Source organism: Hyla sarda, chromosome 1 (genome assembly GCF_029499605.1).
Source record: "Hyla sarda isolate aHylSar1 chromosome 1, aHylSar1.hap1, whole genome shotgun sequence".
In the NCBI taxonomy this organism is placed as follows: domain Eukaryota; kingdom Metazoa; phylum Chordata; class Amphibia; order Anura; family Hylidae; genus Hyla; species Hyla sarda.
The window spans coordinates 170,472,099-170,498,800 of NC_079189.1; the positions used below are offsets into that span (position 1 = coordinate 170,472,099).

The 26,702-nt window shown below is 40.9% G+C and overlaps 1 protein-coding gene across 6 annotated transcripts in view; it reads left to right on the top strand.

Moving 5' to 3' along the window:
• ANKRD50 (ankyrin repeat domain containing 50) overlaps positions 1-23,999 on the top strand; it is a 66,001-nt gene extending 42,002 nt beyond the window's left edge. For 3 of the 6 annotated variants that reach the window (XM_056563774.1, XM_056563764.1, XM_056563784.1), the window contains 2 exons: positions 11,518-15,068; positions 22,228-23,999. In XM_056563774.1, coding sequence (XP_056419749.1) covers positions 11,518-15,065 — 3,548 coding nt within the window. In that variant the 3' untranslated portion in view covers positions 15,066-15,068; positions 22,228-23,999. Of the gene's footprint in view, positions 1-45; positions 175-2,442; positions 2,524-5,225; positions 5,303-11,517; positions 15,069-22,227 lie in introns of those variants that run through there. The other 3 variants (XM_056563792.1, XM_056563801.1, XM_056563809.1) reach the window with 3 other exon arrangements.
• The last annotated feature ends 2,703 nt before the right edge of the window (positions 24,000-26,702 follow it).

A 26,702-nucleotide genomic window follows, 5' to 3' on the forward strand; every position in this document is an offset into this window, starting at 1 on the left:
TGAAAAAAGCAATCTGATTGGTTGCTATGGGCAACTGCACCACTCTTCCTCTGCACAGGTTTTGACAAATCTCCCCCATTGACTGTAAAACAAAGGGAGTCATCTACGGGATTAGATGCCTTTGTAATAAAACGTACATAGGACGCATAAAGAGAATACTGAGCATGAGAATAGGTGAACATCGATATAATAGGGCTTTTGATGAACTCGCTTTATCAATACATTATAAAGAAAGGCACAATAAATCCATTGAGGGATCCACCTTCTTTGGTATAGAAGAAATCATCCCACACTGGAGAGGTGGAAATTATATTGCACAACTATCCGGAGTGGAGTCCAAATGGATCTTTGAGCTTAATACTCTTGTTCCCCATGGACTTAATAAGGATTTTGAGACCTTTTTTTTCATTTATTTTTATAAAAATAAAATAATAATTTGCTAAAATTTGCAATACCAGGTGCCTTGTCTTATCCAGCATAATCTAACCTAAATACAGATAAGGCTGGGTTCACATCACGATTTTGCAATCCTGTTTTCCATCAGGTTTTTTCCCAAAACCGTATGGGTCTAAAAAACAGACTGAACCGGATTGAACAGTATGAGAAAAAGCAAACCATATGCGTTTAACCGTATACGGTTTGAAAAAATGTATCTGTTTCCGTACTGTTCCATACGTTTTTGGCTGTGAAAATTGATTTTGTCAAGCAATTTTGTACATTTTTAAATAAAGACTTCATTGTTTAATAGAAATTTCCATAGAAGTAGGAGTGGTTTCCCTGTTTTAAAAAAACATGGCAGAGTACTCACTATGGAATCCGGAAAGCAGGGGATATGGTGAAGCTTACGTCACTGCTTCTTTCCTCTTCAGCAGACTGAGAAGTTCTGGAACGGTGGGGAGGTGGGAGGGACTTTGGAGTCCAAAGCGCATGCGCAATGCAAAAAACCCGTACGGTTAACCGTATTGACCCGTATGGTTGTACGGTTCTCATTGACCTCCATGTTAAAAAAAAAATTAAAAAATGCATGCGGTTGCAATACGGTTTTCGAACAGGACCAAAAAACGTGGTCGGACATGGTTTTCAGAACGGGAGTTTTTGCTAAGAAACCGTATACGGGAACCGGATTGGAAAATCGTGATGTGAACCCAGCCTAAGGAAGGTTCATTTCATCCTGAATTAGATATTGACCAGTACCTCTCATTAACTTGATACATTTTATAATCCTCCCAGTTCACTGCCCCCATCATGATAAACCACCCCCTGCCTTTATTTTTTATTTTCATTTTCTACTTTGATATTGCACTGTATTTTCTGCTCAGCCTCAGGTCCAGGTTCACAGACTGGGAAAGGGCACTACCCAGCAGGTGTGACCTCATCTGAAGCCATATAGGGGAGAACTTCCTCCCTTACTCTGCAACCAACAGCAAACCACAATTAAGTGTGAGAGGAGCTATGATTGGATGAGGCTGCGAACACACCCCTAAGCACTCCAGACTGCATTGTCTGTGTTTGGACTTCTGCAAGGCCATCAGGAGCCCAAAGTCTGTGCAAAAGATGGCGGGGGAAATGTGCTCTGGACAAGTAGGGAGACACCTAGTGGCAGCTTTTTTAAACACAAATAAAACATAGAAAACTTAAATTTTTATTTTTTTTAAGTACGTTAGAAAGATTGTTTTATTTACCATAAGGAGTGCAATAGCAAAAATTAGTTTTAATGAGTGGCCATTTCTTGTGTAAGAAAGAGAGGTTGTAAAAAAGAAAATTAAAGGGGTACTCCAGTGGAAAACTATTTATTTTTAAATCAACTGTGGCAGAAAGTTTAAAAAGATTTGTAAATTACATCTATTAAAAAATAATCGTAATCGTAATCCTTCCAGTACTTATCAGCTACTGTATAATACAGGGAATGTTCTTTTCTTTTTGAATTTATTTTCTTTCTGTCCACAGTGCTCTCTGCTGACACCTATGTCCGTGTCAGGAACTGTCCAAAGCAGGAGCAAATCCCCATAGCAAACCTCTCCTGCTCTGGACAATTCCTGACATGGACAGAGGTGTCAGTAGAGAGCACTGTGGACGGACAGAAAAGAAATTCAAAAAGAAAAGAACCTTCTCTGTAGTATACAGCAGCTGATAAGTACTGAAAGGATTAAGATTTTTTTTTTTTTTTATAGAAGTAATTTACAAATCTATATAACTTTCTGGCACCAGTTGATTTAAAATAAATTGTTTTCCACCGGAGTACCACTTTAACCAGGAAGTTTGACTTGGAGATGTACGTACGGCGCTATATAAGAGATGGAGCTGAAAGTAGCTATCCCAGACGAAGAAAGCCAATTAGCGTCTGAAACGCATTGAAAGGACTGTTGGACCTTGGAGTCCTCTGTAGTGACTTCACTCACAGTAGCGAAGGATGGCAGCGGGATGGATTTTGTAGAGATGCTACCCCCGGAACTTCATCAGCATTTCTTATTACCGATACCAAGCGGCAGTCACCATTATAGTGCTTTCAAAATCAGAATACAGGTACCATTATTGTATAATTATAGACAGTCACTGTACTGTTACCCAGCATTGCTCCATTCCTATATTAATGCAAGTTATCTAGTACATATATATTTCAAGTGTGTTCAGCCAGCCCAACTAAACGCTGAAAATGTCATATATTCTAGTCTATTCATATATTTAGCAGTGCCCAGGGTGTTTGGTGCCCAATGTAAATTTTTAATAGTTTGCTCTGTTTTGACTGCAGTAGCATAATACTTTTAAAACTTTGTTAGGTAGATGAGGTAGATGTGGAAGGGATACTTTGCCATAGTGGTGGTATTGATTTGTGACACTGCATCAACCAGGAAGGCAACCTGCCATTGTGGGCCTATCTATATGTACAGTATTCTAGACCACTTTGAGCAATAAAATAGCAAATTTACAGTTAAAGAAACATTTTTCTAATTGGGAATTACCAGCCATTTTTCTATAACCAATCAGTAAAATTAAGTGCAAATCCCTTTTTTTTACCCGTTAAAGGGGTACTCTGGCCCTAAGACATCTTATCCCCTATCCAAAGCATAGGGGATAAGATGTCTGACCGCTGGGGACCCCCGCAATCTTGCATTCGGGACCCACCTCTGTGAGCTGCACGCTGCGATGCCAGCTCACAAACTGCTGGGTGCCGACCACGGGGCCGGAGTATAGTGACGTCACGACTCCGCCCCCGTATGACATCATGCCCCGCCCCTGCTATGCAAATCTCTAGGAGGGGGCGTGATTTCACATGGGGGTGGAGTCTTGACATCACGATACTCCGCCCCGTGGTCGGCACCCGGCAGGGGTTAAGATGTCTTAGGGCTGGAGTACCCCTTTAACAGCTCACAGCTTTTATATATATTTATATATATATAAATATTATTCTCTCCTACACTGTGTAGGTTGGGTTTGCACCAGGGTCGTCTTGGTTTTGTGCGAAGGCAGCATTGCACCACTGCAGACTGAATTCCCTAAGGTTTACACTTGCTAGCAAGTGTAAACTATAGTTGAAATCTCCACCAGCTCACTAGCTGGAGAATATTTAGCAAGGGTGCACAGGAAAACTGGATTTATGTATTTCTACATAAATCCATTCAGACTGTGCACTAGAAGGGGATTACTTTAAGTCCTCCCTTAAGTGCACATATCCTAACTGTCTACACTGGACATGGCTACATCTCCATCAGCATTTAAGCCTGTTAAAATTCTGTCAATCCTGTGTGGATCCAGCTGTGGTCATACGTTAGATTGCAGCTAGTTATTGCGTGCTTAAAGGAAGTATGTTACCTCAATTATTATTATTATAATGTTGTGTTTTTTTTTTACTGGGTAGAGCAACATACTGATGAATGTGTTGTTTTTTTTTTTTTTTTTATTTTTTTAATCTGCTTCTACTTTCTGACTTTTAATTTTTCATATTGCCCCAGCTGTTTTAATCTGTTCCCTCCCCAGGGCGAGTGGGACCTTTTTTTTTTTATTTATTTATTTATTTTTTTGGAGCGTGATTCTGACCTAATCCTGCAACCTACTGGGCTGCCCCTGGTGGTAACGATAGCCAGGGGCCGCAGCTAATAGCCTGCAGTGGTGATTGCCTCTGAAGGGCTATTAACCATTTAGATCCTGCGATCAAAGTCGATCGGGACCTAAAGTCAGTAAAATACTGGTGCCAGTCATTTACTACAGCTAATACCACCGCAGTGCAATCACAGAGTCCCGATCAGCTGACAGGGCACCTAGAGGATCCCTACCTGCCTTTGTGCTGTCCAATCTTCATTCAATTTGTCCAACTGATAACACTGATCAATGCTGTGCAGGAAGTACAGAATTACAGATTATTGGTCACTTCATATTCTGGATTTTTTTTTTTATAAAAAGCGATCAAAAAGTCCCATCAAAACAAAAATGGTACAAGATTAAAAACTATGGATTACAGCACAGATGAGCCCTCATACAGATAAATAAAAAAAAAGTTATAAGGACCAGAATATTAGTTTTAAGCATACTGATTTTATTACAAAAAGTTATTTTTTTCAAGTAGTAAAATACAACCTATATAAATTAGTTATTGTTGTAATTGTCTGGACCCACATTATAATCACGGTGTCATTTAAGCAGTTAACAGCATTTAAAGTCCCATATAGACACAGGCACTATGAACATCGTCAGGCTCTATTTTTTTTGTGGCATGTTTGTAAGCATGCTCTGTGACCTGTGCAGAGGTCCTATTGTTTTTTTTTAATTATATTTTGATGTCATCTTTCACTGTGATTCTGTATGGACTTTTCAACACCATCTTCCTAATCACAGACAGGACAGGAAGTCCCAGCTTAGTTTTAGGCTTAGTGTTAAAAAATTAAAACTGCAAGATTTCAGGATTATTTTAAAATAAAGACAATTAAATAGAAAATTAGAAAAACAAATAATCAAAAATTCTTGAAAATATGTTTTACAAAAAAAAACTTGAGTTAAACAATAGGTCATATCTCCTTTAGCATGTGTTTTTATTTTATTTTTTTTAAATCTCTATTCAAAACATTTAAAAAGGCAATTTTTTTCTCTCTCCCAAGTTTTCCTAGTGGGTGACCTGATGTAATTCCATCAGGCTCAGCACCCTAAGCCAATCTCATGTCTTCCTGCTAGAAAGAGAGAATCTGTAGCTGCATACCCCACTTCCTCATCTACTATTTTCTCTTTTACTGCAGATGGATTTATTGGTGACGTTGGATTCTGACCTTTCACACAGGTTGCTGGAAGAGGAGAAAGATGCCATATCCCCTTAGTAAATATAATACAAAGTTTCATATATAATATTTATGCTAAAAATATACTATACTTGGACCAACGCATCACTGAAAGCAGGCTGGGCATATGCCTAGTTTTCAGTTTCTGGACATGTCAACATACTCTTATAAGAATAGTTCGGAATTTTTCCCATCATGTTTATTTTTAAACTTGTTAAAAATAACAATGTGAAATCTAATCTAACTGGATTGTCTAGAAGGATTTTATATGGCAATTCCAACCCAGTTAGTCATATGGACAATTTTGGATGCCGTGAACGTTGTCGGGGTAACGGCGAGGAGTTGTATAGACAGCAGGTGTTGTGCCAGGTGCAAGTCTTTTCTGTTTTCTTAAATTTGTCTAAAAAAAAAAATGCTTACTTATCCTTTTTTAAGGCCAGGTGTGAGATTCTCTTCAGAAAATGAGGTGCTGTGCTACACAAGGAGGGGAGGTTTCAAAGAAAGTCAAGTATAAAATGCTCTAATGCTCTCTGTCTATGATAAGAAGTTTACTCATTAACCTATGTAGTGTGTGCATTGTGCGATATGTCCTTTTGGGATTCCGAGGGGGCTATTATGGAAGGAGTTTCTATTTGAGACCAACTGTTTGATCCTATGTAAGATTATGTTACATGCTATGGAATTTTAGCATGGGGGGGGGGGTAAGTATATATAGTATGGGGATTACGTCAGTCTGTCTACAACTTCAATACAATGACAGTACATGGGGAAAAAATGACACTTAAAGGACATCTGCAGTGAATCCACAGGATAGGGGATAAGTGTTGGATCGCGGGGGGGGGTCCAAATGCTGGGACCCCCCGCAATTTCCCAAACGGGCACGCAGTGCCGCTCTATGTAAGCGGCTAATGCGTGTAGCGTCGACCTCTCTGAGGTCAACGGTACACCCCCTCCCCATACAGTTCTATGGGAGAACGCTGCCTCTCCCATAGAACTATATGGAGGAGGCGTGTCGGCCATGACGTCATGCTGCAGCCGACACGCCTCCTGCATGGGAGAGCCGCAGCAGAGCCATGGGCCCGTGCAGGAGATCGCGTTCGGATCCCCAGCATTTGGACCCCCCGCGATCAAACACCTATCCCCTATCCTGTGTATAGGGGAAAAGTGTCAATTCACTACTGATGGCCTTTAAACAGAATGTAAAACAAAATACTTAAAACAAAATCTGACCTAGTAGTAAAGTGTCTTCTCAGAAAACAAAGTTAATCTTCTGGTACTGAATAGCTAATTTAGTAGTGAAACCCAATATGGCCGCCCTTCTTTTTGTCAGTTTTGTGCATGTTACCAAACTCTGGCTACTATTCTGACATCTAATTTACTGATAAATGACTATTTGTTTTTTAAATTTTGAGGTAGAAATCCTTTCTTTAAAGATGTGTTCTTTATCTTCTAGTTGCATCATCATTCTCCAAGATGCTAACTGAATGTTTTTCATTTTCCATATGTCCTACAGACACACACATTCAAATATATGCCACATGGCATGCACAAGCATTGTCTCTATAGCTCTTCTGCATGAAAACAAAGGGTCCTGTATTCATCGAGACAGTATTAGATTCTTGGTCCAAAACCACAACACATCTGTTCTGCTAGGAGCCACAACTGCAAATTCTGGCAAAAAGATGAGCAGAATAACATAATCCTGACTGACCCCATCAAAGAGGTTGTCCGAATTATTTAAAAATTATTTTCCAGAAAACAAATAAACTAAAAGACAACTAAAAAAAGGCTGCGGGGAGGACTGGAGCGACAATGCTGGACACATCAGAGTCAAAACCAGGCATAGAAATAGTTTGGATAACTCCTTAAAAGTCACTAGTGTGTTCATTTCGTGTATCCAGCACAGTTTTTGATCAGAAAACTGAATGTACTGCGTAGTATAGGACTTGAAGGAGATTAGTTTGTTGGATGATATTTACACACTTACTATTGTGTTTGCAGATAAAATGGGCCCATGAGCTCTCCTGATGTCTGTTTTAGTAGATACTTAAATGCGGTGTATAACACTTATCCCTTATCCGCAGGGGATAATGCTGCGGCTGACATGCCTCCTGCACGGGAGAGCCAGGGGATCCCAGCATTTGGACCTCAGCGATCAGACACTTATCCCCTATCCTTCATATAGGGGATGTGTTATACACCAAAGATCTCCTTTAACCCATAATATAACAATCGTGGAGCACTTTTTTTTATAGAACTTTATTATGCTGTTTCTCTGTTATTCCTTCCACAGATTTTAACTGAGTGTTACCATTGTCCTTATCCCTAACACAGTATGATAATGTCAGCACTGCTCATACAGTGTGTGTATCGATGTGCCCCCAACTGGTAAAACCCAGTTATCAATTCATTAATACCGTTTTAGTAGAGATATGAAGTGAACATCATAACTTAGAATTCTAAGAAAAGTTGCTCTAGAATTATCATTTTGTGGGAAATAAAAGTACCCAGCTGCTTCCACAGTTTTTCTAGTGGGCATCATTTACATGTAACCGAATCAAGTGCAGGACTGCCTGGTGACTTACTGAATTTTCTATTGTACAGTTTTATGCAATATCTCTGATCACATGACTGAATTTACAATGCGCACTATGGAATCCGCCTTTTAGTTAATATTATATTTATATGTATATTCTCCTTTTTTACTAAACAGAAAAAATGAAACAAGACCACTGTTTAGTAGAGCAGCAGGAATGCTAATATTGACACTTGACAACACAGTAAATTGTACTGAGTATCTTTTGATGTGGCTACTGAAATCAAATAATAGCTTTAATAGTAACTCTTTGGTGCATTAACTTGTAAAGAGGCACCCGTCTCAACTAAAGGAAGTTCTGTAGAGCCTGAACAATAAGCCATTCCAGCTCATACCTGCATAGATGTATCAATGTGCAGCTTGGTTACACTGGCTCTCCATGCTGATGTCAAGGCTGACTTGTGAACCTTGACTACAATTCACAAGCAGCTTCTTGCTGTGCACAAATGCAACATTTAGGTAGTGTGTTACACAAGAAAGAGCTGCTCTAGTATGGGCTTTTCTTTCCCCTAACCCTACTGCAGCTGTAGAGGCCATAAACATCCTACTGTTACATCACCCATAAAGTACAGTATCCTGCATTCCGTAGATAACATGTTTATGAGGGTCTTTCCTAAGCCGTGCTGGAGGTCCTTGTAAGCTATGGGTTTTATCGCTCCTGTTCTGCGGGGGAGAAGAGGAGGGTGCTCTGATGCATCAAACTAAAAGGGAAAATAAGAAATAATGGTGGCTTTGAGTAGGATGTAGGAAACAGTAGTGGTTTTACAGAAATGAGACAGTGCTCATGAAAATAAGAAGCACAGGAACATAAGACCCTATCTACATGTATCTGAGCTTTCATTTGTGGTAGAGGAAATGGGGTGTTACATACAGAGACAAGTCCATGATGCTTAAATTCATGGTTTTACTCAGTATATATCAAGTTTTAACAGTTATCAAACACACATTTGTTTAAAATGTTTTTATAAGAATATTTTATCCACTAACAACAAATATAATAATCCACCTTATAACATAAATTAGTAATAAATAGTGTAGGGCCCCAGAGTGTAAATCCTCATCTTGTAGTAGAGTTCCACTATTGTTTATGGGTTGCCTTTGTACTTTAACATCAGTGATCTGCAAACATTGTCTCTCCAGCTGTTTTTAGAGCACAAGTCTCTGCATGTAGTGACAGTCTGCAGCTCTCTCAGCATGCTGGAAATTTGAGTTTCACAGCTGGCAAGTCACATATTGTAAACCATAGCTGTAAATGTATGCATTTCTATTTATGGTACTTTACATTGGCACTCACTCCAGCTTTGTTCGGAATACAAAAAAGAGAATGTTAAAGATTCAGGCACCTCAGTTAAAGATGGGTTTAGACTTTTTGATCATGGACTTCAACAGAGGGAGCTGATTGCATTCCACTGCCACTGTACGGCCTACTTATCATGGACAGCATATGGTACAGTATGAGTCCACTGTCTCTGCCACTGTACGGCCCCTTATCAAGGGCACCATATGGTACAGTATGAGTCCACTGTCTCTGCCACTGTACGGCCTACTTATCATGGACAGCATATGGTACAGTATGAGTCCACTGTCTCTGCCACTGTACGGCCCCTTATCAAGGGCAGCATATGGTACAGTATGAGTCCACTGTCTCTGCCACTGTACAGCCCCTTATGGACAGCATATGGTACAGTATTAGTCCACTGTCTCTGCCTCTGTACGGCCCTTATCAAGGGCAGCATATGGTACAGTATGAGTCCACTGTCTCTGCCACTGTACGGCCCTTATCAAGGGCAGCATATGGTACAGTATGAGTCCACTGTCTCTGCCACTGTACGGACCCTTATGGACAGCATATGGTACAGTATGAGTCCACTGTCTCTGCCACTGTACGGCCCCTTATCAAGGGCAGCATATGGTACAGTATGAGTCCACTGTCTCTGCCACTGTACGGCCCCTTATCAAGGGCAGCATATGGTACAATATGAGTCCACTGTCTCTGCCACTGTACGGCCCCTTATCAAGGGCAGCATATGGTACAGTATGAGTCCACTGTCTCTGCCACTGTTGGCCCACTTATCAAGGACCGCATAACCTATATGAAAGGTTCCCTTTAAAGGATTAAAACGCAGTGGGGCAATTTGTTCAGACTTGTATGCAATTTTTTTGGGGAAAAAAAAAGTCGCACATTTTTTTAGGAGATATCCTTTTGTTAAAATATTTGACTTTTCTTGTGTTTTGCTCAAAAATTTAGAATGTTGCACTCCAGTTTTCTAGTGTAAACATTAATATATTCCTCAAAATATCTCACTGTATCCATATATGTATTAATGTACACAAATCTGTTAGGTGCCATTGGTGTCCAGCATGCAACAAACCAGTTTGTTTTCCATTAGCCGAGCAGGACAATGCCATGATCAATGCAAATGTGAACGAGACCTTATTGCCCTGAATTCCAAACAGTCCGATTGCAAGAAACATACAGACCTATTTACACAGACTCAAAGCTGTTGTTACAGTTAAAGAAAGGTGCCTCTAATAAATACAGACTTTGAAAGGGTGGAGTAAAATAACTATTCAATGAATTAGAATCTATGATGATCACTTTGTAGAAGTTTTTTTTCCACATTAACGTTATACTTTTTCTTTTGATCATTGTGTAAAACTTGCGTTAGTCAGTTGTTACACAATAAAACATGAAAAGTCCAAGGGAGGTGCCTAACATGAAGTTAATATGTCTTAATATGCTACATCATATACTTGTTTGTCTGATGAAGATTTCTTTATCAATAGTGGGGAAAAGATTTGCCTGCCCTGAGATCCCTCCCTAAAGTATATTAAAACCTGTAAAGGTTAAAAAAAAAAAAAAAATTAACAACAAAATATATCTTCCCACCTGTAGTACTTACTTATGTGTAGTAATTGGCTCTGGATAAGGAGCTTAGTGAACTTCAGCTCTGTTCCCATTATAATGCTTTTCTTGTTTTATTGGGTGTTCTTGATGGCATGAATAACGTAGTCTGAAATGCTACCAATGATGTCACCAGCATGCCAACAGACCTTTGGGATGGACCTGTGTAAAACCAGCTAGAGACTTCAATAAGTTTGGCTTGTTTCAACAGAAGTCTTTCCCAATTTTTCTGCAATGTGGGATCTTTTTGGCCTCGGCATATCCTAGTCGAATGTTTGCCATAACCTTAAACACGTGTATCACTTAAAATGTTTTGGCTTTCCTATGATAGTATTTAATGTAAAGGGAAAAAGATACATGGTTTTAACAAATTGAAAATAAAAGTATGACATTCCCTTATTTTCTTTACCGTTAAATATTTATGTACTCCTTTTTAATTGTGTTTTTCCACATTCAGGAACAATCTGCAAGTGAAGGAATTTTATTTAAATAAATAAACATAGGAAGTGCAGAGGTGGCATTTTTATTGTTTAAAATGATTGAATGTTGTTGAAATAGGAATGACTTTTCCTTAGCAGGATAAAGACTTTAAACTATATATTTCTTGAGTTTAAATGTTCTAAGAATAAACACCAATAGGATGTGTTCACACATTGTCACACAGTCAGTGCCAAACGCGTAATATTCTGTTGCTTTAGATAAATGTGTGTAATGTCTTCATAAGCTTAAGCATATTTTGTTTTTGATTTCAGGTTTTCGAAAAATAAGTCTGGATGATCTCCGAAAAGCCTATATAGTAAAAGACGTACAGCAATATATTCTGCATCGTTTAGACCAGGAAGAAGCTTTAAGGCAACATTTAACTAAGGAGACTGCGGAAATGTTAAATCAACTACACATAAAAAGCAGCGGGTGCTTTCTTTACCTGGAACGTGTACTAGATGGCGTTGTAGAGAATTTTATTATGCTTCGTGAGATTCGAGATATCCCCGGAACCTTAAATGGTTTATACCTCTGGCTATGTCAGCGCTTATTTGTAAGAAAACAATTTGCAAAGGTCCAACCCATTTTAAATGTGATTCTGGCTGCCTGCAGGCCTTTGACCACCACTGAACTTTTCCATGCAGTTTGGACCAAAAATATGTCGTTGACCATGGAAGACTTTCAACGGAAATTGGATGTTCTCTCTAAAGTCCTTGTAGATGGATTAGGAAACACTAAAATCCTGTTCCATTACAGTTTTGCAGAGTGGTTGCTTGATGTAAAGCACTGCACTCAGAAATACTTATGTAATGCAGCTGAGGGACATCGTATGCTTGCAATGAGTTATACATGTCGTGCAAAAGAACTAACACCTGTAGAGGTTCAAGAGTTTGGATTACATCTCATACACTCAAACTTGCAGTTAACAAACTCTGAATTGGCATTATGGATGATCTGGAATGGAACATGTGTCAAAGACTCCTTGTGTACTGTAATACCAAAGGAACAAGAGGTGCTACAGTTATTGGTCAAGGCGGGTGCACATGTTGACAGTGACGATGACAGAACTTGTTGCATTGTTAGACAGGCCTTAGAAAGAGAAGATTCTATCCGCACTCTTCTAGATAATGGAGCATCTGTTAACCAGTGTGACTCAAATGGAAGAACTTTATTGGCCAATGCTGCTTATAGTGGTAATCTTGATGTTGTCAATTTACTTGTTTCAAGGGGATCTGATCTTGAAATAGAAGATGCCAATGGACAAACAGCACTTACTTTAGCTGCCCGCCAAGGACATGTAAAGGTTGTAAATTGTTTGATTGGATGTGGTGCAAATATAAACCATTGTGACCATGATGGATGGACGGCTCTAAGATCTGCTGCATGGGGTGGGCACACTGAAGTTGTTTCTGCACTTTTATATGCTGGAGCAAAAGTCGATTGCGCAGATGCAGATAGTCGAACAGCTTTAAGAGCAGCATCCTGGGGGGGACATGAAGATATTGTGCTGAATTTGTTACAACATGGAGCAGAGGTTAATAAAGCTGACAACGAAGGTAGAACTGCTTTGATTGCCGCAGCATATATGGGTCACAGAGAAATTGTAGAGCATCTGTTAAATCATGGTGCAGAAGTTGACCATGAAGATGTGGATGGGCGAACTGCTTTATCAGTAGCTGCACTATGTGTTCCAGCAAGCAAGGGACATGCATCAGTAGTGAGTCTTCTGATTGAACGGGGAGCAGAAGTGGATCATTGCGATAAAGATCTAATGACTCCATTACTTGTGGCTGCTTATGAAGGACATGTAGATGTTGTTGATTTACTATTAGAAGGTGGTGCAGATGTTGATCATACTGATAAAAATGGCCGTACCCCCCTTCTTGCAGCAGCCTCAATGGGGCATGCATCTGTAGTTAACACTTTACTTTTTTGGGGTGCAGCAGTAGATAGCATTGATAGTGAAGGTAGAACTGTTCTTAGCATATCTTCTGCCCAAGGAAATGTTGAAGTTGTGAGGACACTCCTAGACAGAGGTTTAGATGAAAACCATAGGGATGGTGGTGGATGGACTCCCCTACATATGGCTGCCTTTGAGGGTCATAGATTGATATGTGAAGCATTAATTGAACAAGGTGCTCGAACAAGTGAAATAGATAATGATGGTCGAATTCCTTTAGTATTGGCTGCGCAGGAGGGTCATTATGACTGTGTGCAGATTCTTTTAGAAAATAAATCTCCAGTTGATCAAAAGGGATACGATGGGCAAAATGCTTTACGTGTTGCCTCACTAGAAGGACATAGAGACATAGTTGAATTACTGCTTAGTCATAGTGCAGATATAAATGCCAAAGATGCCGATGGAAGGCCAACACTTTATATATTAGCACTGGAAAATCAATTAACAATGGCCGAATATTTTTTAGAGAATGGCGCAAATGTAGAAGCTAGTGATGCTGAAGGAAGGACAGCTTTACATGTTTCCTGCTGGCAGGGACATTTAGAGATGGTCCAGTGCCTCATATCCTACAGAGTGGATGTCAATGCTTCAGACAATGAAAAACGTTCTGCCTTACAATCTGCTGCTTGGCAAGGTCATGTGAAAGTTGTTCAGCTATTAATTGAGAATAGTGCTCTTGTTGATCATGCGTGTAACCAAGGAGCCACTGCACTTTGCATTGCAGCGCAGGAAGGACATACTGAAGTTGTACAGGTTTTGTTAGAACACGGTGCTGACCCTAATCACGCAGATCAGTTTGGAAGAACTGCAATGCGTGTTGCAGCTAAAAATGGACATTCACAAATAATTAAATCTCTTGAAAAGTATGGCGCCTCAACTCAGAATGGATGCAACCCTTCGCCTGTTCACACAATGGAGCAAAAAGCCTTAAATCCTTCATCTACAAAAGTACAGTCTTTAACAATTAAATCCAATAGCTCATCCAGCACTGGAGGGGGTGATGTACATCCTACAATGCGGGGCTTATGCAATGGTCCTTCTCATGCATTTAGTTCTCCTTCAGAATCTCCAGATTCTACTGTGGACAGACACAAGTCATCACTATCAAATAATTCCCTCAAAAGTTCGAAAAACTCTTCTCTTCGTACAACCTCTTCTACAGCAACTGCTCAAACTGTGCCTATTGATAGTTTTCATTGCCTTTCTTTTACAGAGCAGATTCAACAACATTCACTTCCACGAAGTAGAAGTAGACAGTCCATAGTATCCCCATCTTCAACAACTCACTCTTTAGGGCAAAATAATTCTCCCACTAGTGAATTTGAATGGAGCCAAGTAAAGCCTAGCTTAAAGTCAACAAAAACAAATAAAGGAGGCAAGGCAGAAACCTCAAATAAATCTAGTTCGGTATCAAAGAAAAGCAAGCAAAGCAGCTGTTCCCAGTCTAAGGTATTAGAATATGAAATGACTCAGTTTGACAAAAGAGTGCATATTCCAAGCACAGTAACGGGTTTGACTGTACCACTAAAGCAAATCCCAGAAGACACATCAAAAATTCAGATTACCTCAGTGCAGCAGGAGGTTGGTCGTTCTCAACAACAATTTCTTATTCAACAGCAAAGTGCGGAACAAAAAAAAAGAAATGGAATCCTGACCAATCCCAATTATCATCTTCAAGGAAACCAGGTTTTCCTTGGTAGAGTTTCTGTGCCACGTTCAGTACAAGGTCGAGGACATCATGAAGTTTTGGATGGATACCCTTCAGCGGAAACTGAGTTAGGTCTTAAACAGTCACTGAAGCTTCAAATTGAAGGAACAGACCCCAGCTTTAATTACAAAAAGGAAACACCACTATAAATGGTAAGGGTTTTTTGTGTGCAGAGTTTGTATTTTTTGTGCTCATTGGTTTGAGTAAATAAAAGATTAATGGTCCCTTTTATTTATAGATACTAGTGCAAACAAAGTGCCTGTTGGTATGTTCACACATTGCGCTACCGTATCAGTACAGTATGGAGCTTTCAGAGTTTGTAAATACTCTGCCACATTTGAGTCACTCAAGTTGGCAGCGCAGTTTTTAGTGAATTTTTTTTCCCAAAAATAAAATAATGCACTTCTAAGTTCCCCTGCCATTTTTTTTCTCCAATAAATGTATTCATTTATTTATCATTCAGCACATTTTATAGTCTTAAAAAAAAAAGTAGTAGTAAATGGTTTTTCAGGACTCAAGAAAGGCAGCCACTCCATAGAATAGACCATAAATGTTTGATTATTGAGGACCCTATTCTCAGGCTCCTGAAGATCAGCTGAAAGAAGTACTAGATTATTCATGCAAAAGAGCTACTGTGCCTGCTCATTCTGCTGATAAGCAGGATCCCAGGATTTACACCCCTTCTGATCAAATGAGCTATAGTAAGGAGAAACACTTACCGTATATACTCGAGTATAAGCCGACCCGAGTATAAGCCGAGACCCCTAATTTCAACCCAAAATCCCAGGAAAAGTTATTGACTCGAGTATAAGCCTAGGGTGGGAAATACCTCATCCCCCCCTGTCATCATCCAGACCCGTCATTAACACCCTCATCATCCCCTTGTCATCATCCCACACATCCCCCCTTCATCATCCCCTTGTCATCATCCCACACATCCCCTTATCATCCCACACATCCCCCCTTCATCATCCCCTTGTCATCATCCCACACATCCCCCCTTCATCATCCCCTTGTCATCATCCCACACATCCCCCCTTCATCATCCCCTTGTCATCATCCCACACATCCCCTTATCCCACACATCCCCCCTTCATCATCCCCTTGTCATCATCCCACACATCCCCCCTTCATCATCCCCACCCCCCTTCATCATCCCCACACCCCCCCCCCCCTTCATCATCCTCTTCTCATCATTCGCCCTCAGTGGTCTTCAACCTGCGGACCTCCAGAGGTTTCAAAACTACAACTCCCAGCAAGCCCGGGCAGCCATCGGCTGTCCGGGCTTGCTGGGAGTTGTAGTTTTGAAACCTCCGGAGGTCCGCAGGTTGAAGACCACTGCGGCCTTCAACATGCGGACCTCCAGAGGTTTCAAAACTACAACTCCCAGCAAGCCCGGGCAGCCATCGGCTGTCCGGGCTTGCTGGGAGTTGTAGTTTTGAAACCTCCGGAGGTCCGCAGGTTGAAGACCACTGCGGCCTTCAACATCATCCAGCCCCCTCTCACCCCCTTTAGTTCTGAGTACTCACCTCCGCTCGGCGCTGGTCCGGTCCTGCAGGGCTGTCCGGTGAGGAGGTGGTCCGGTGAGGAAGTGGTCCGGGCTGCTATCTTCACCGGGGGGCGCCTCTTCTCCGCGCTTCCGGCCCGGAATAGAGCCGTTGCCTTAACAACGACGTATCTGCGTCGTTGTCAAGGCAACGTGACTATTCTGAGGCCGGGCCCGAAGCGCTTAGAAGAGGCCTCCCCGGTGAAGATAGCAGCCCGGACCACCTCCTCACCGGACCACCTCCTCACCGGACAGCCCTGCAGGACCGGACCAGCGCCGAGCGGAGGTGAGTACTCAGAACTAAAGGGGGTGAGAGGGGGCTGGATGATGTTGAAGGCCGCAGTGGTCTTCAACCTGCGGACCTCCGGAGGTTTCAAAACTACAACTCCCAGCAAGCCCGGACAGCCGATGGCTGCCCGGGCTTGCTGGGAGTTGTAGTTTTGAAACCTCTGGAGGTCCGCAGGTTGAAGACCACTGCGGGTGGGGGAGTTCACTCGAGTATAAGCCGAGGGGGGTGTTTTCAGCACGAAAAATCGTGCTGAAAAACTCGGCCTATACTCGAGTATATACGGTATATAGTGTACAGTGCTTTTTTTCTTTTAGTACTGTATGTATATGTGCTAGTTTCCGTAACAGAATGGTGATCCAGCATTGTTTTCTGTGGTGACGTAGTCTGTTGCTAGGCTGTCCAAACTCATTAGCCCTTTATCTAGCAAGATCCACATTGACGTTTTATTATTGTTTCTAAAAGGTTCCCTACTGAATAGCCACACATGTAAACACCTTTTTTTACTTGCATTCTCCTGTTTTTTACACTTAATATTCCTCGGTTAATTTATTTTGTTTTGAATTTCACTATTGTTCATTAGGTAAACTCTAAATTACAATCTGTTTTTCAATATTAACCCTTTCCTTTCCCATGATGTATGTGAGAAAGTACAGCACTGGTTTAAAATTCGGGTCCATGCCGTAAGCGGCTGATGCCCGCTAACATCTGCCTGTAATGATGGATATAGAAGATCTCTCCGTCACAATTACTTGCGATCACTGCATTTAAACTTTAAATCCTAATAATCCCTGGTGTCTAGTGGTTTGAGGTGTTTCTGGGGTAGCCCGAAGCCTTACCTGTGCCTCTGGGTTTTCTGTGGATCTGCAATTGTTAAACAGAATCTGCCATCAGTGTCACCCGCACTAACCTGTTGTGCAAGCTGATAATGCGGGTCGCACCGATGATGATACTTGCCTATCCCCGTTCCGTGGTCCTGTTCGCCCATTATCCCCTTTCTTCAGGCAGCAGACTTGTTGCATTGGCAGTGCTTCAGGAGAACACTGATGTCACTGCTGCAGCTTTTTCTCAGTCTGGCTGCAAGCAGGCTTAGGGAAGCAGCAGCGGTGTTGTCAACGTTCTCCTGGAGCTCTGCTCTTGCACCAAGCCTGCCGCCCGAGCAAGGAAGATAACCGGCGAACGGAGCCACAGATCGGGGATAGGTACGTATCATTATCATCGGTGTCACTGTACCAACAGGTTAGTGAATGTAAAACTGATAACAGATTTCCTTTAACCGGTTGCCGTCTAAGGACGAGCCGGATCTTCCTGAGACTGCAAGCGGTGTATGACGTGGGTTCCTGACTCTAGCCCGCGCCATACCAGCTGGCCCCCAGCTGATTCCTGTAGCTGGGGGCCGTAATTAATAGCCGGCAACATAGTTCATAGGTAACATAGTTCATAGGGTTGAAAAAAGACCAGAGTCCATCAAGTTCAACCTATATCCCTAATGAGTCCCTACTGAGTTTATCCAGAGGAAGGCAAAGAACCCTCATACTAGAGGTAAAAATTCCTTCCCGACTCCAAGTATGGCAGACGGAATAAATCCCTGGATCAACGTTCTGTCCCTATAAATCTAATATACATAACCAGCAATGTTCTTACTCTCCAAAAATGCATCCAGACCCCTTTTAAATTATTTTACAGAGTTCACCATGACCACCTCCTCCAGGAGAGAATTCCACAGTCTCACTGCTCTTGCAGTAAAGAACCCCCGTCTGTGCTGGTGTAGAAACCTTCTTTCTTCTACATGTAGAGGATGCCCCTTTTTTATAGATACAGTCCTGGGTATAAATAGATCATGGGAAAGATCTCTGTACTGTCCCCTGATATATTTATACATAGTTATTAGGTCTCCCCTAAGCCTTCTTTTTTCTATACTAAATAACCCTAATTCTGATAATCTTTCTGGGGACTATAGTCCTCCCATTCCCCGTATTACCCTGGTTGCCCGTCTTTGATCCCTCTCCAGCTCTACTATATCTTTCTTGTACACTAGTGCCCAGTACTGTACACAGTATTCCATGTGTGGTCTGACTAGTGATTTCCTGGTCGTGGGCATCTATGCCCCTATTGATGCACCCCATGATTTTATTTGCTTTGGCTGCAGCTGCCTGACACTGGTTACTACAGCGAAATTTAGACGTCAGTCGTCCCAAGTGTGCTCCCATTTAAACGCAGCAGTGTTTTGGGCAATCCAGCGTGGAGGTAGCTGGAGGGCTTACATCTCCTTCCTGCTCATCCACGGCTCTGAGATTGATAGAGCCTGGCTGAACAAGGCTTAATCAATCAAGAGCAGATCACACAGATCAGTGTGGTTCTATGGACCCACATTGATCTGTATGAGGAATCTACTAATTTAAAAAAAACGCCCATTAACCCCTTCCATATTAAATGTTTGAATCACCCCCCTTTTCCTAAATTCCATATAAAAAAATATGTAAACATAAAAAAATTAAACATTTGTGGTATCGCCGCGTGCGTAAATGTCCGAACTATAAAAATATCAGCCCTCATACATCCCTGTATATGGGGAAAAAAAAAGTTATAGGGGTCAGAAGATGACAATTTAACACATACTAATTTTGGTGCACGTAGTTATCATTTTTTTTAAGTAGTAAAATAAAACCTAAATAAATTAGATATCCTTGTAACCGTATGGACCTACAGAATAAAGATATGGTGTGACTTGTACAGTAAAGTGCACCCCCCAAAAGTTACAAAATGACGTTTTTTCCAATTTTACCTCATAAATATTTTTTTTTTCTGGTTTCACCGTAAATTTTGCGGTGAAATTACTATAATGACATCAAAGTACAAATGGTGGCCCTAATATGGGTATCATATGGGTCTGTATGTGCAAATTTGAAAGCGTTATTCATTTTAGAAGGTGATGAGGAAAAAACGAAAGTGGAAAAACCCTGCATCCTTAAAGGGTTAAAGCCTTTAGCAATAGAGCCCTGATAACAAAGATCATATCGGAAAGAATAGTTGCAGGCTAAACAAGTGTTCAGCCATCAGCTATCCTCTTAAGTATATACACGTGTATACACGTCCAAAGGCCCTTAACTGGGTATGACCAGCCGGCCCCTAGCTGATTCCTGTAGCTGGGGCCCGGCGTTAATAGCCGACATGCGGCGATCGCCGTGGCCGGCTATTAACCCTTTAGATTGCTGCTGTCAAAGTTGACAGCAGCGTCTAAAGGTGCCTGTATTATGTCCCTGGTGGTCCTGTAGGGATCACGATCCACTGCTGAGGTAGCCTGAGGGCTTACCTCTCCTTCCGTGTCGGTTCCGGCAGGGCCAGGCTTTATCATTCGAGCGTAGAGCACACAGATGAATGGGATTGTATGTAATCCAATTGATCGGTATGAGGAATCAAATGATTCCTCCTAAAAGTCCCCTAAGGGGACTAAAAGTGTAAAAAGAAAAAGTTTAAAAACACACACATTTAACCCCTTCCTTATTAAAAGTTTAAATCACCCCCCCTTTCCCAAATTCCATATAAAAAATATATTAACATAATAAAAATAAACATATATCGCCACGTGCGTAAATGTCCGAACTATAAAAATATATCTTAAATTAAACCGCATGGTCAATGGCGTACGCACGAAAAAATTCCAAAGTCCAAAATAGCGTATTTTTGGTCACTTTTCATACCATAAAAAAAAGGAATAAAATGCGATCCAAAAGACCGATCAAAACAAAAATGGTACCATTTAAAACTTCAGATCACAGCGCTAAAAATGAGCCCTCATACCGCCCCATACGCGGGAAAAATTAAAAAGTTATAGGGGTCAGGAGAGGACAATTTAAAATGTATAAACTTTCCTGCATATAGTTATGATTTTTTTCCAAAAGTACGACAAAATCAAACCTATATAATTAGGATATCATTTTAATCGTATGGACCTACAGAATAAAGATAGTGTCATTTTTACCTTAGAAACATAAGCCCCCAAAATTTACAAAATGGTGTTTTTTCTTCATTTTTTTCCGTTTCGCTGTAGATTTTTGGGTAAAATGAATGATGTCATTACAAAGTAGAATTGGTGGCGCAAAAAATAAGCCCTCATATGGATTTTTAGGTGCAAAATTGAAAGGGTTATGATTTTTAACAGAAAACGCTTGGTCCTTAAGGGGCTATATAAGGTGTATGCCCAAAAAGTTGCCAGAGATTCCTGTAAGATTTGAAGGAAGGTTTTATGGGAACTGGATTGTTATAGTGTTGGGTAAATAATAGAATGATGCTTCTGGTGTGCAGTGTAAACTAAAATATGATAATAAACTGACCTAGATGGTTTTCTTTTTACAATGTTGTGGCTTTGGGGAACTGCTAGTTCTGTAAAAAAAAATAGACTTCAGAAACCATGTTCTTTTGCTAGGGCACCAGGGCAATCAAAGTCCCAATATGACTAAACACCCAAATGTTTCCCTATGATACCTAAAGTAATGCCAGGAATGTCAATATAAAGGAATTGTCTCTGGAAAAGAAAAAAAAATTCACACCTGGGGTTGATATAAAAATTATTTCCATGCTAAACTCATCTCCTCCAGTCCCCACAGCTGACTCCTCTCCTGTCTTTTGCTGCTTTCGAGTTCTGTATCCTCCAAGGCACACAGGACCTCCCCTCAGCCAACCTATAGCCACTGCAGTGTGTGCCCCCCCCCCCCCCTCAGTCAACGGTTGGCTTAGCGTGCCAGTTCCTGTGGGATTGGGATGTCTCAGGAACCTGGAAGAACCAGAGACCAGAACAAATCAAAGGAGGTTAGAATAGCTTGTAAATTATTTTGACATCACCCACAGCCGTGGTTAATTTTTTTATTTTTTCCCTCCGGAGAACCTATTTTTAAAGGGGAACTCCAGTGAAGAAAAAAAGTTTTCATATCAACTGGTGCATGAAAGTTAAAACGATTTGTAAATCACTTCTATAAAAAAAAATCTTAACCCTTCCAGTATCAGCTGCTGTATACTACAGATATACTACACAGAAATTTGTGAAGTTCTTTTCTGTCTGACAATAGTGCTCTCTGCTGACACCTCTGTCTGTGTCAGGAACTGTCCAGAGCAGGAGAGGTTTGCTTTGAGGATATGATTCTAATCTGGACAGTGCCTGACACGGACAGGAGTGTCAGCAGAGAGCACTGTTGTCAGACAGAAAATGAATTCACAAATTTTTTAATAGAAGTAATTTACAAATCTGTTTAACTTTCATGCACCAATTGATTTGAAAAAATGTTTTTCTTTGTTTCCACCGGAGTTCCCCTTTAAGGTTACATGTAAGATGTTAAAATGCTGCAGCTTGCAAATGATCAAAAGTTGCGTGGCATCTGTATCCTAGGGTCTGGGCCTTCAGCCTTCTATAATGAGTAGATAGCAAGTTGCTTCTATATAGGGTATCGGTGGGCTTCCTAATTTATATATTTTTCTTTTACAGGTTTAAAAAGCACAAGATACTAGAGGATAGATGACACCGACGCTTACAAGGCTATCGGTTTTGGCTTCCAAAACATCTGAAGTGAAATTGACTTGAAAATTGCTTTAATGTGCCTACCTGTAGGCAACCTAATATTAAAATGTGCTTCAAGATGTTTTGTGCACAGAAATGCACTTTGTAACTGCACCTAGAATCCCTTTTCCCATTGAAAACAACTGCAGCTAGCAGCTTTTCTGATGGAAACATAATGAATATGCATGTACTGCCATAAACTACATAACTCCCAGCCTCCCCCACTTGTCTTGTTTCTCCTGTTTAGTAAGAAGACATGCAGCTGAAAGAAGTCCAGTCCTGACAGCATCTGAAATGATAACCTGTGCAAAGCAGGCCAGAGTTGTAAATGAAAAAATCCTATTTTTCTGCAGTATTTACCCACAGTATGTAATTAACAACCTGCGTCTTGCCTAGACATGTCCTGCACAGTCAGAGTCAAGCAGTGCCCATCCCCCCTTTTGCCGTGGAGTTGAATGTATTAAGCTCAACTTTCCTTAAAAACCATATTTATCCACCACTGACTATTTCAGTGTTATGTATTTTTCTGGTGTTAATGTTCTTGATGCTTATTTAAAGAAACTTTGTAACCAGTTATGTTGTCTTTGTCCAGTTAGAGGAAGGAGTACATATTTACCTGTTTATATCAACAGCGGACAGATCAAATGTATGAGCTAAATTGACTACCGTTCCCCGCATAGCAACGAATATTTATTTTCCATTCAAGTGCTGAAGGGTGATATTGTAATAGTGACGCCTCTGCTGAGGAATTGCAACATGTTATCAAAGTTTAGAATTTTCTTGTCCCTGTGGGACATATACTTTAATAATAAAACAAGTTCTTAAATGGTAGCCTTAAGAATGCTAATGGCTAAATGCATCATAAAAAGGGAGTACAGTGGGTCTTCCTGTACTGCTTAGTCACCGGTCTTTTAAGTATTTCACTAAATTAGACCCCAATTTCTGACTCTTCAGTTGACTATTTATTTTTGCTAACATTATTGAATTCCCATGCAATAAGCAAACAGGTATACCAATAACAGCTTATTGTCCAACTTTTCCTTTATAGGTTTTTTATGTTTTTATGTAGTAATTTTTTATTAGTGCAGTATACAGTAGAGTCAACTGTAATGAGCAGTGTACCAGTAATATAAACAGGTACTGACACTGCGGCTATATTGCTGATCCTAGTCATTTTTGCAGCTCTGTAGTAAGTCACCTGTTTTATTAGAGCTGCTTTCCATCATTATTTTATTTCTAGCAAATGTTCAAGATACTAGTTTGGGGGTAAAAAAAATCCCAGTTGGTCATTTCCACCCCTAAGAACTTGTTTTAATTGGTAAAACCACTATTATTTAAAGATATATCAGCCAGGAGGAGTGAATTGAGTAACGGCGGCTCTAAAACATTTACCTTTTAATCCATTTTTTTTTATCAGCCAATGTGCTTTTATTATTTGTGGTTTGCTTTTTCAACTCGGCAGTATTTCATTTGTCTGTCTTTAATGTTACTTTACAAATCATTTACTATGCTATGCAAATGTATTTGCTCCATCCTTTACGGGAAAAAAAATAATTTTACATTTTTTTTCTGTTTTTGAATGTAAATATCCAGTGTAAATTGAATAAAACATTGTAAATTTCTTTTTATTTTATTCCTTGTATGATATTCAGCAAAAGACTCCTATGTATATGAAAGTGCATAATAAATATATTTGCTTTTCATCAGATATCTCACTACTTTTTTAACACTTCCTTTTAAAGAAATTGTCCCATGATTAAAGTGAACTATCACTTTTATGCTGCCTGAACGAGTCATCAGGGAGGCCCAGCGCCTCCCCCCCCACTAGCCTCGATTGAAAGACCTTTTCCTGTTTGGGTATAGGGCGGGATCTATCAGTCATGGCTGGTGGGGCAGGGAGAGACCATTAGGGACCGCCCAAATGACTCATGGTTCCTGCAGCATGAAAATGACAGGTTTCTTTTAAAAGGTACCTGTGACAACCTGCGGCTGGATATGTGTAAACTGGCTGGGTATTTATTTTAGCCGAAGACTTGGCCCAACAAGACACAATCAGGATTTAAAATGCTGGAATCCCCATAGACTCTGCATGGGAAGTCTGGCATTTCAGATTCTGATCGCTTAATGTTGGGCCAAGTAGCAGGCTATGAGAATGCCCAGCCAGTTTACTTATATCCTGCCGCCAGATCATTGTCACATTAACAAAAATGTTTTCAATTGACTTTAAATGTGTTCCTGTTTCTAGACCAGTGTTTCCCAACCTATGTGCCTCCAGCTGGGACAAAATAGAAACAATAAAAAGTGGTAATCACTGGCACTCCTTATGCTTTTTTAAACTCCTCTTACCTTCAGTGGATTTGCTGATCCTTTAGGGAGACAGTTGGTCTACCCCAGTTCTCCTTCACCAGTTCCCCTCATCATTAACAGGGAACACTGTTGTAGCAGTATCATGGTGCTGTTTATCAAGGACAAACTTGTTCAGTCTGGTACACCTATTGACTGAAACCTTACCACCGCAAATCAGGAAATTAGGCCTCTGCTTAAACTTGTTGCTAGTACCCACAGAACTGGCTTATTTCATAGCCCTAATCAGACCTTGCTATAGCCTCCCCAGATCTGAGGACAGCTTCGCTAACCCCTGGAGCAAATTGGGCTTTAAAAAGTAAAAGTCAACCAAGGGGTGCTGTAAGTAGAGAGAAACGTTTATCATGTCTATTAAGATGTTAAATCTATCAAACAGAATGTACAACTGTGACAAATGTGGCTCATCTGCCTATGTGGTTTAGTTTTACGAGGTCTAAACTAGGGCTGCACGATATATCGCAAAAGCATTCGAATCGCGATTTTTACTTTTTGCGATATGGCGAAACGGCCCCCCGGGAAAAAAAAGTGATTATCTGCTCGGACTGGCTCCCGTGGCGGGGGCCGGCCAGAGCAGGTAAAAACTAATTAAAATACTAAAAGTCAGTGTTTCCCAACCAGGGTGCATCCAGTTATTGCAAAATTACAACTATTAGCATGCCCGGACCGGCAAAGGCTGACCGGGCATGCTGGGAGTAGTAGTTTCACAACAGCTGGAGGCACCCTGCTAGAAAAACACTGAGCTAAGGGTACAGGGAGAAAAATAAAAAATAAACCTTCTGCTCACCTAGTCCAGGTCTCTGCAAATTCGTCTCCGTGCGCTCCAGAGTTTCCTCTCTTCTTAGTACAGGCAGTAGGACCTTTCCCTTTACAGCCAATCACTGGCCGCAGTGGTGTCACGTGTCAAGCCAGTGATTGGCTGATGGAAAAAAGGTCTTATACTGCAGCAATACACTAGGTTTCCCGGGTACCGTGGAAGATTTGAAATCCGCCCGGGAACCCCAATGTATTGCTGCAGTACAAGAATGTGACAGAAGGGGAGGGGCGGGGGGGGGGGATGTGACAAGGGGGGGTGACGGGGAGGAGAATGTGACAGGGGGAGGAGAATTTGACAAGGGGGGGGGCGGGGGGAGGAGAATGTGACAGGGGGAGGAGAATGTGAAATAGGTGGCGGGCATAAAATGGGTAGGTAGATGTGAAATGGAGGCGATTCACCATTTTTTTTTATTATATCGCATCGCATATCGAAATTGCAATATTTAGGCCCAAAATCACAATCGCACATTTTCCCCATATCGTGCAGCCCTAGTCTAAACTAAAGACTTTGATGGGAATTTATCATTTTATTATAATGTCTGGTGGATGTGTTTTACAGTCATTTTCAGCTGTGAAAGTGCAGAGGTGCAACAAACTTATGAAACATCGCACAGCATATGATTAAAAATGTTTGTGTGATAAACAGCTAGGAGAAATCACCTCAGCACAGCCATTTTAAGCTGAAAGGAAAAGTGGCTGTGTTACGTGCTGTGTGTTGCTGTATTTCATTGCTGATCTCAAGGAGTGGTAAAAGTAATCTTGTTAATAAAGATGCAAAAGCCTGTTTCTAAAAGCTTAAATGGGCACTGTCAGATTTAAAAACGTTTGATATGTTGTACTTCCCGGCAAAACTTTAACCTTTATAATATACTTCCTAAGAAAATTGTATTTCCTTTTTTTTTTTAGAAATCATGGGTTATAAAATCATGGCTTTGTACAAGCTAAAGCACAGGCATGGACAAAGTCCAGTAAGTGAGGGTGGGCTAGCAATCGGATAGGACAGGAGAGAGCACAGAGGAGTACTATCAGACAGGAGAGATCACAGAGGAGTACTATGAGACAGGAGAGAGCACAGAGGATTGCTATCAGACAGGAGAGAGCACAGAGGAGTATTATCAGACAGGAGAGAGCACAGAGGAGTGCAAACCCACCCTTACTGGACTTTGCCTGTGCTTCAGCTTGGACAAAGCCATGATTTTATAAGCCATGGTTTATATAAAAAGGAA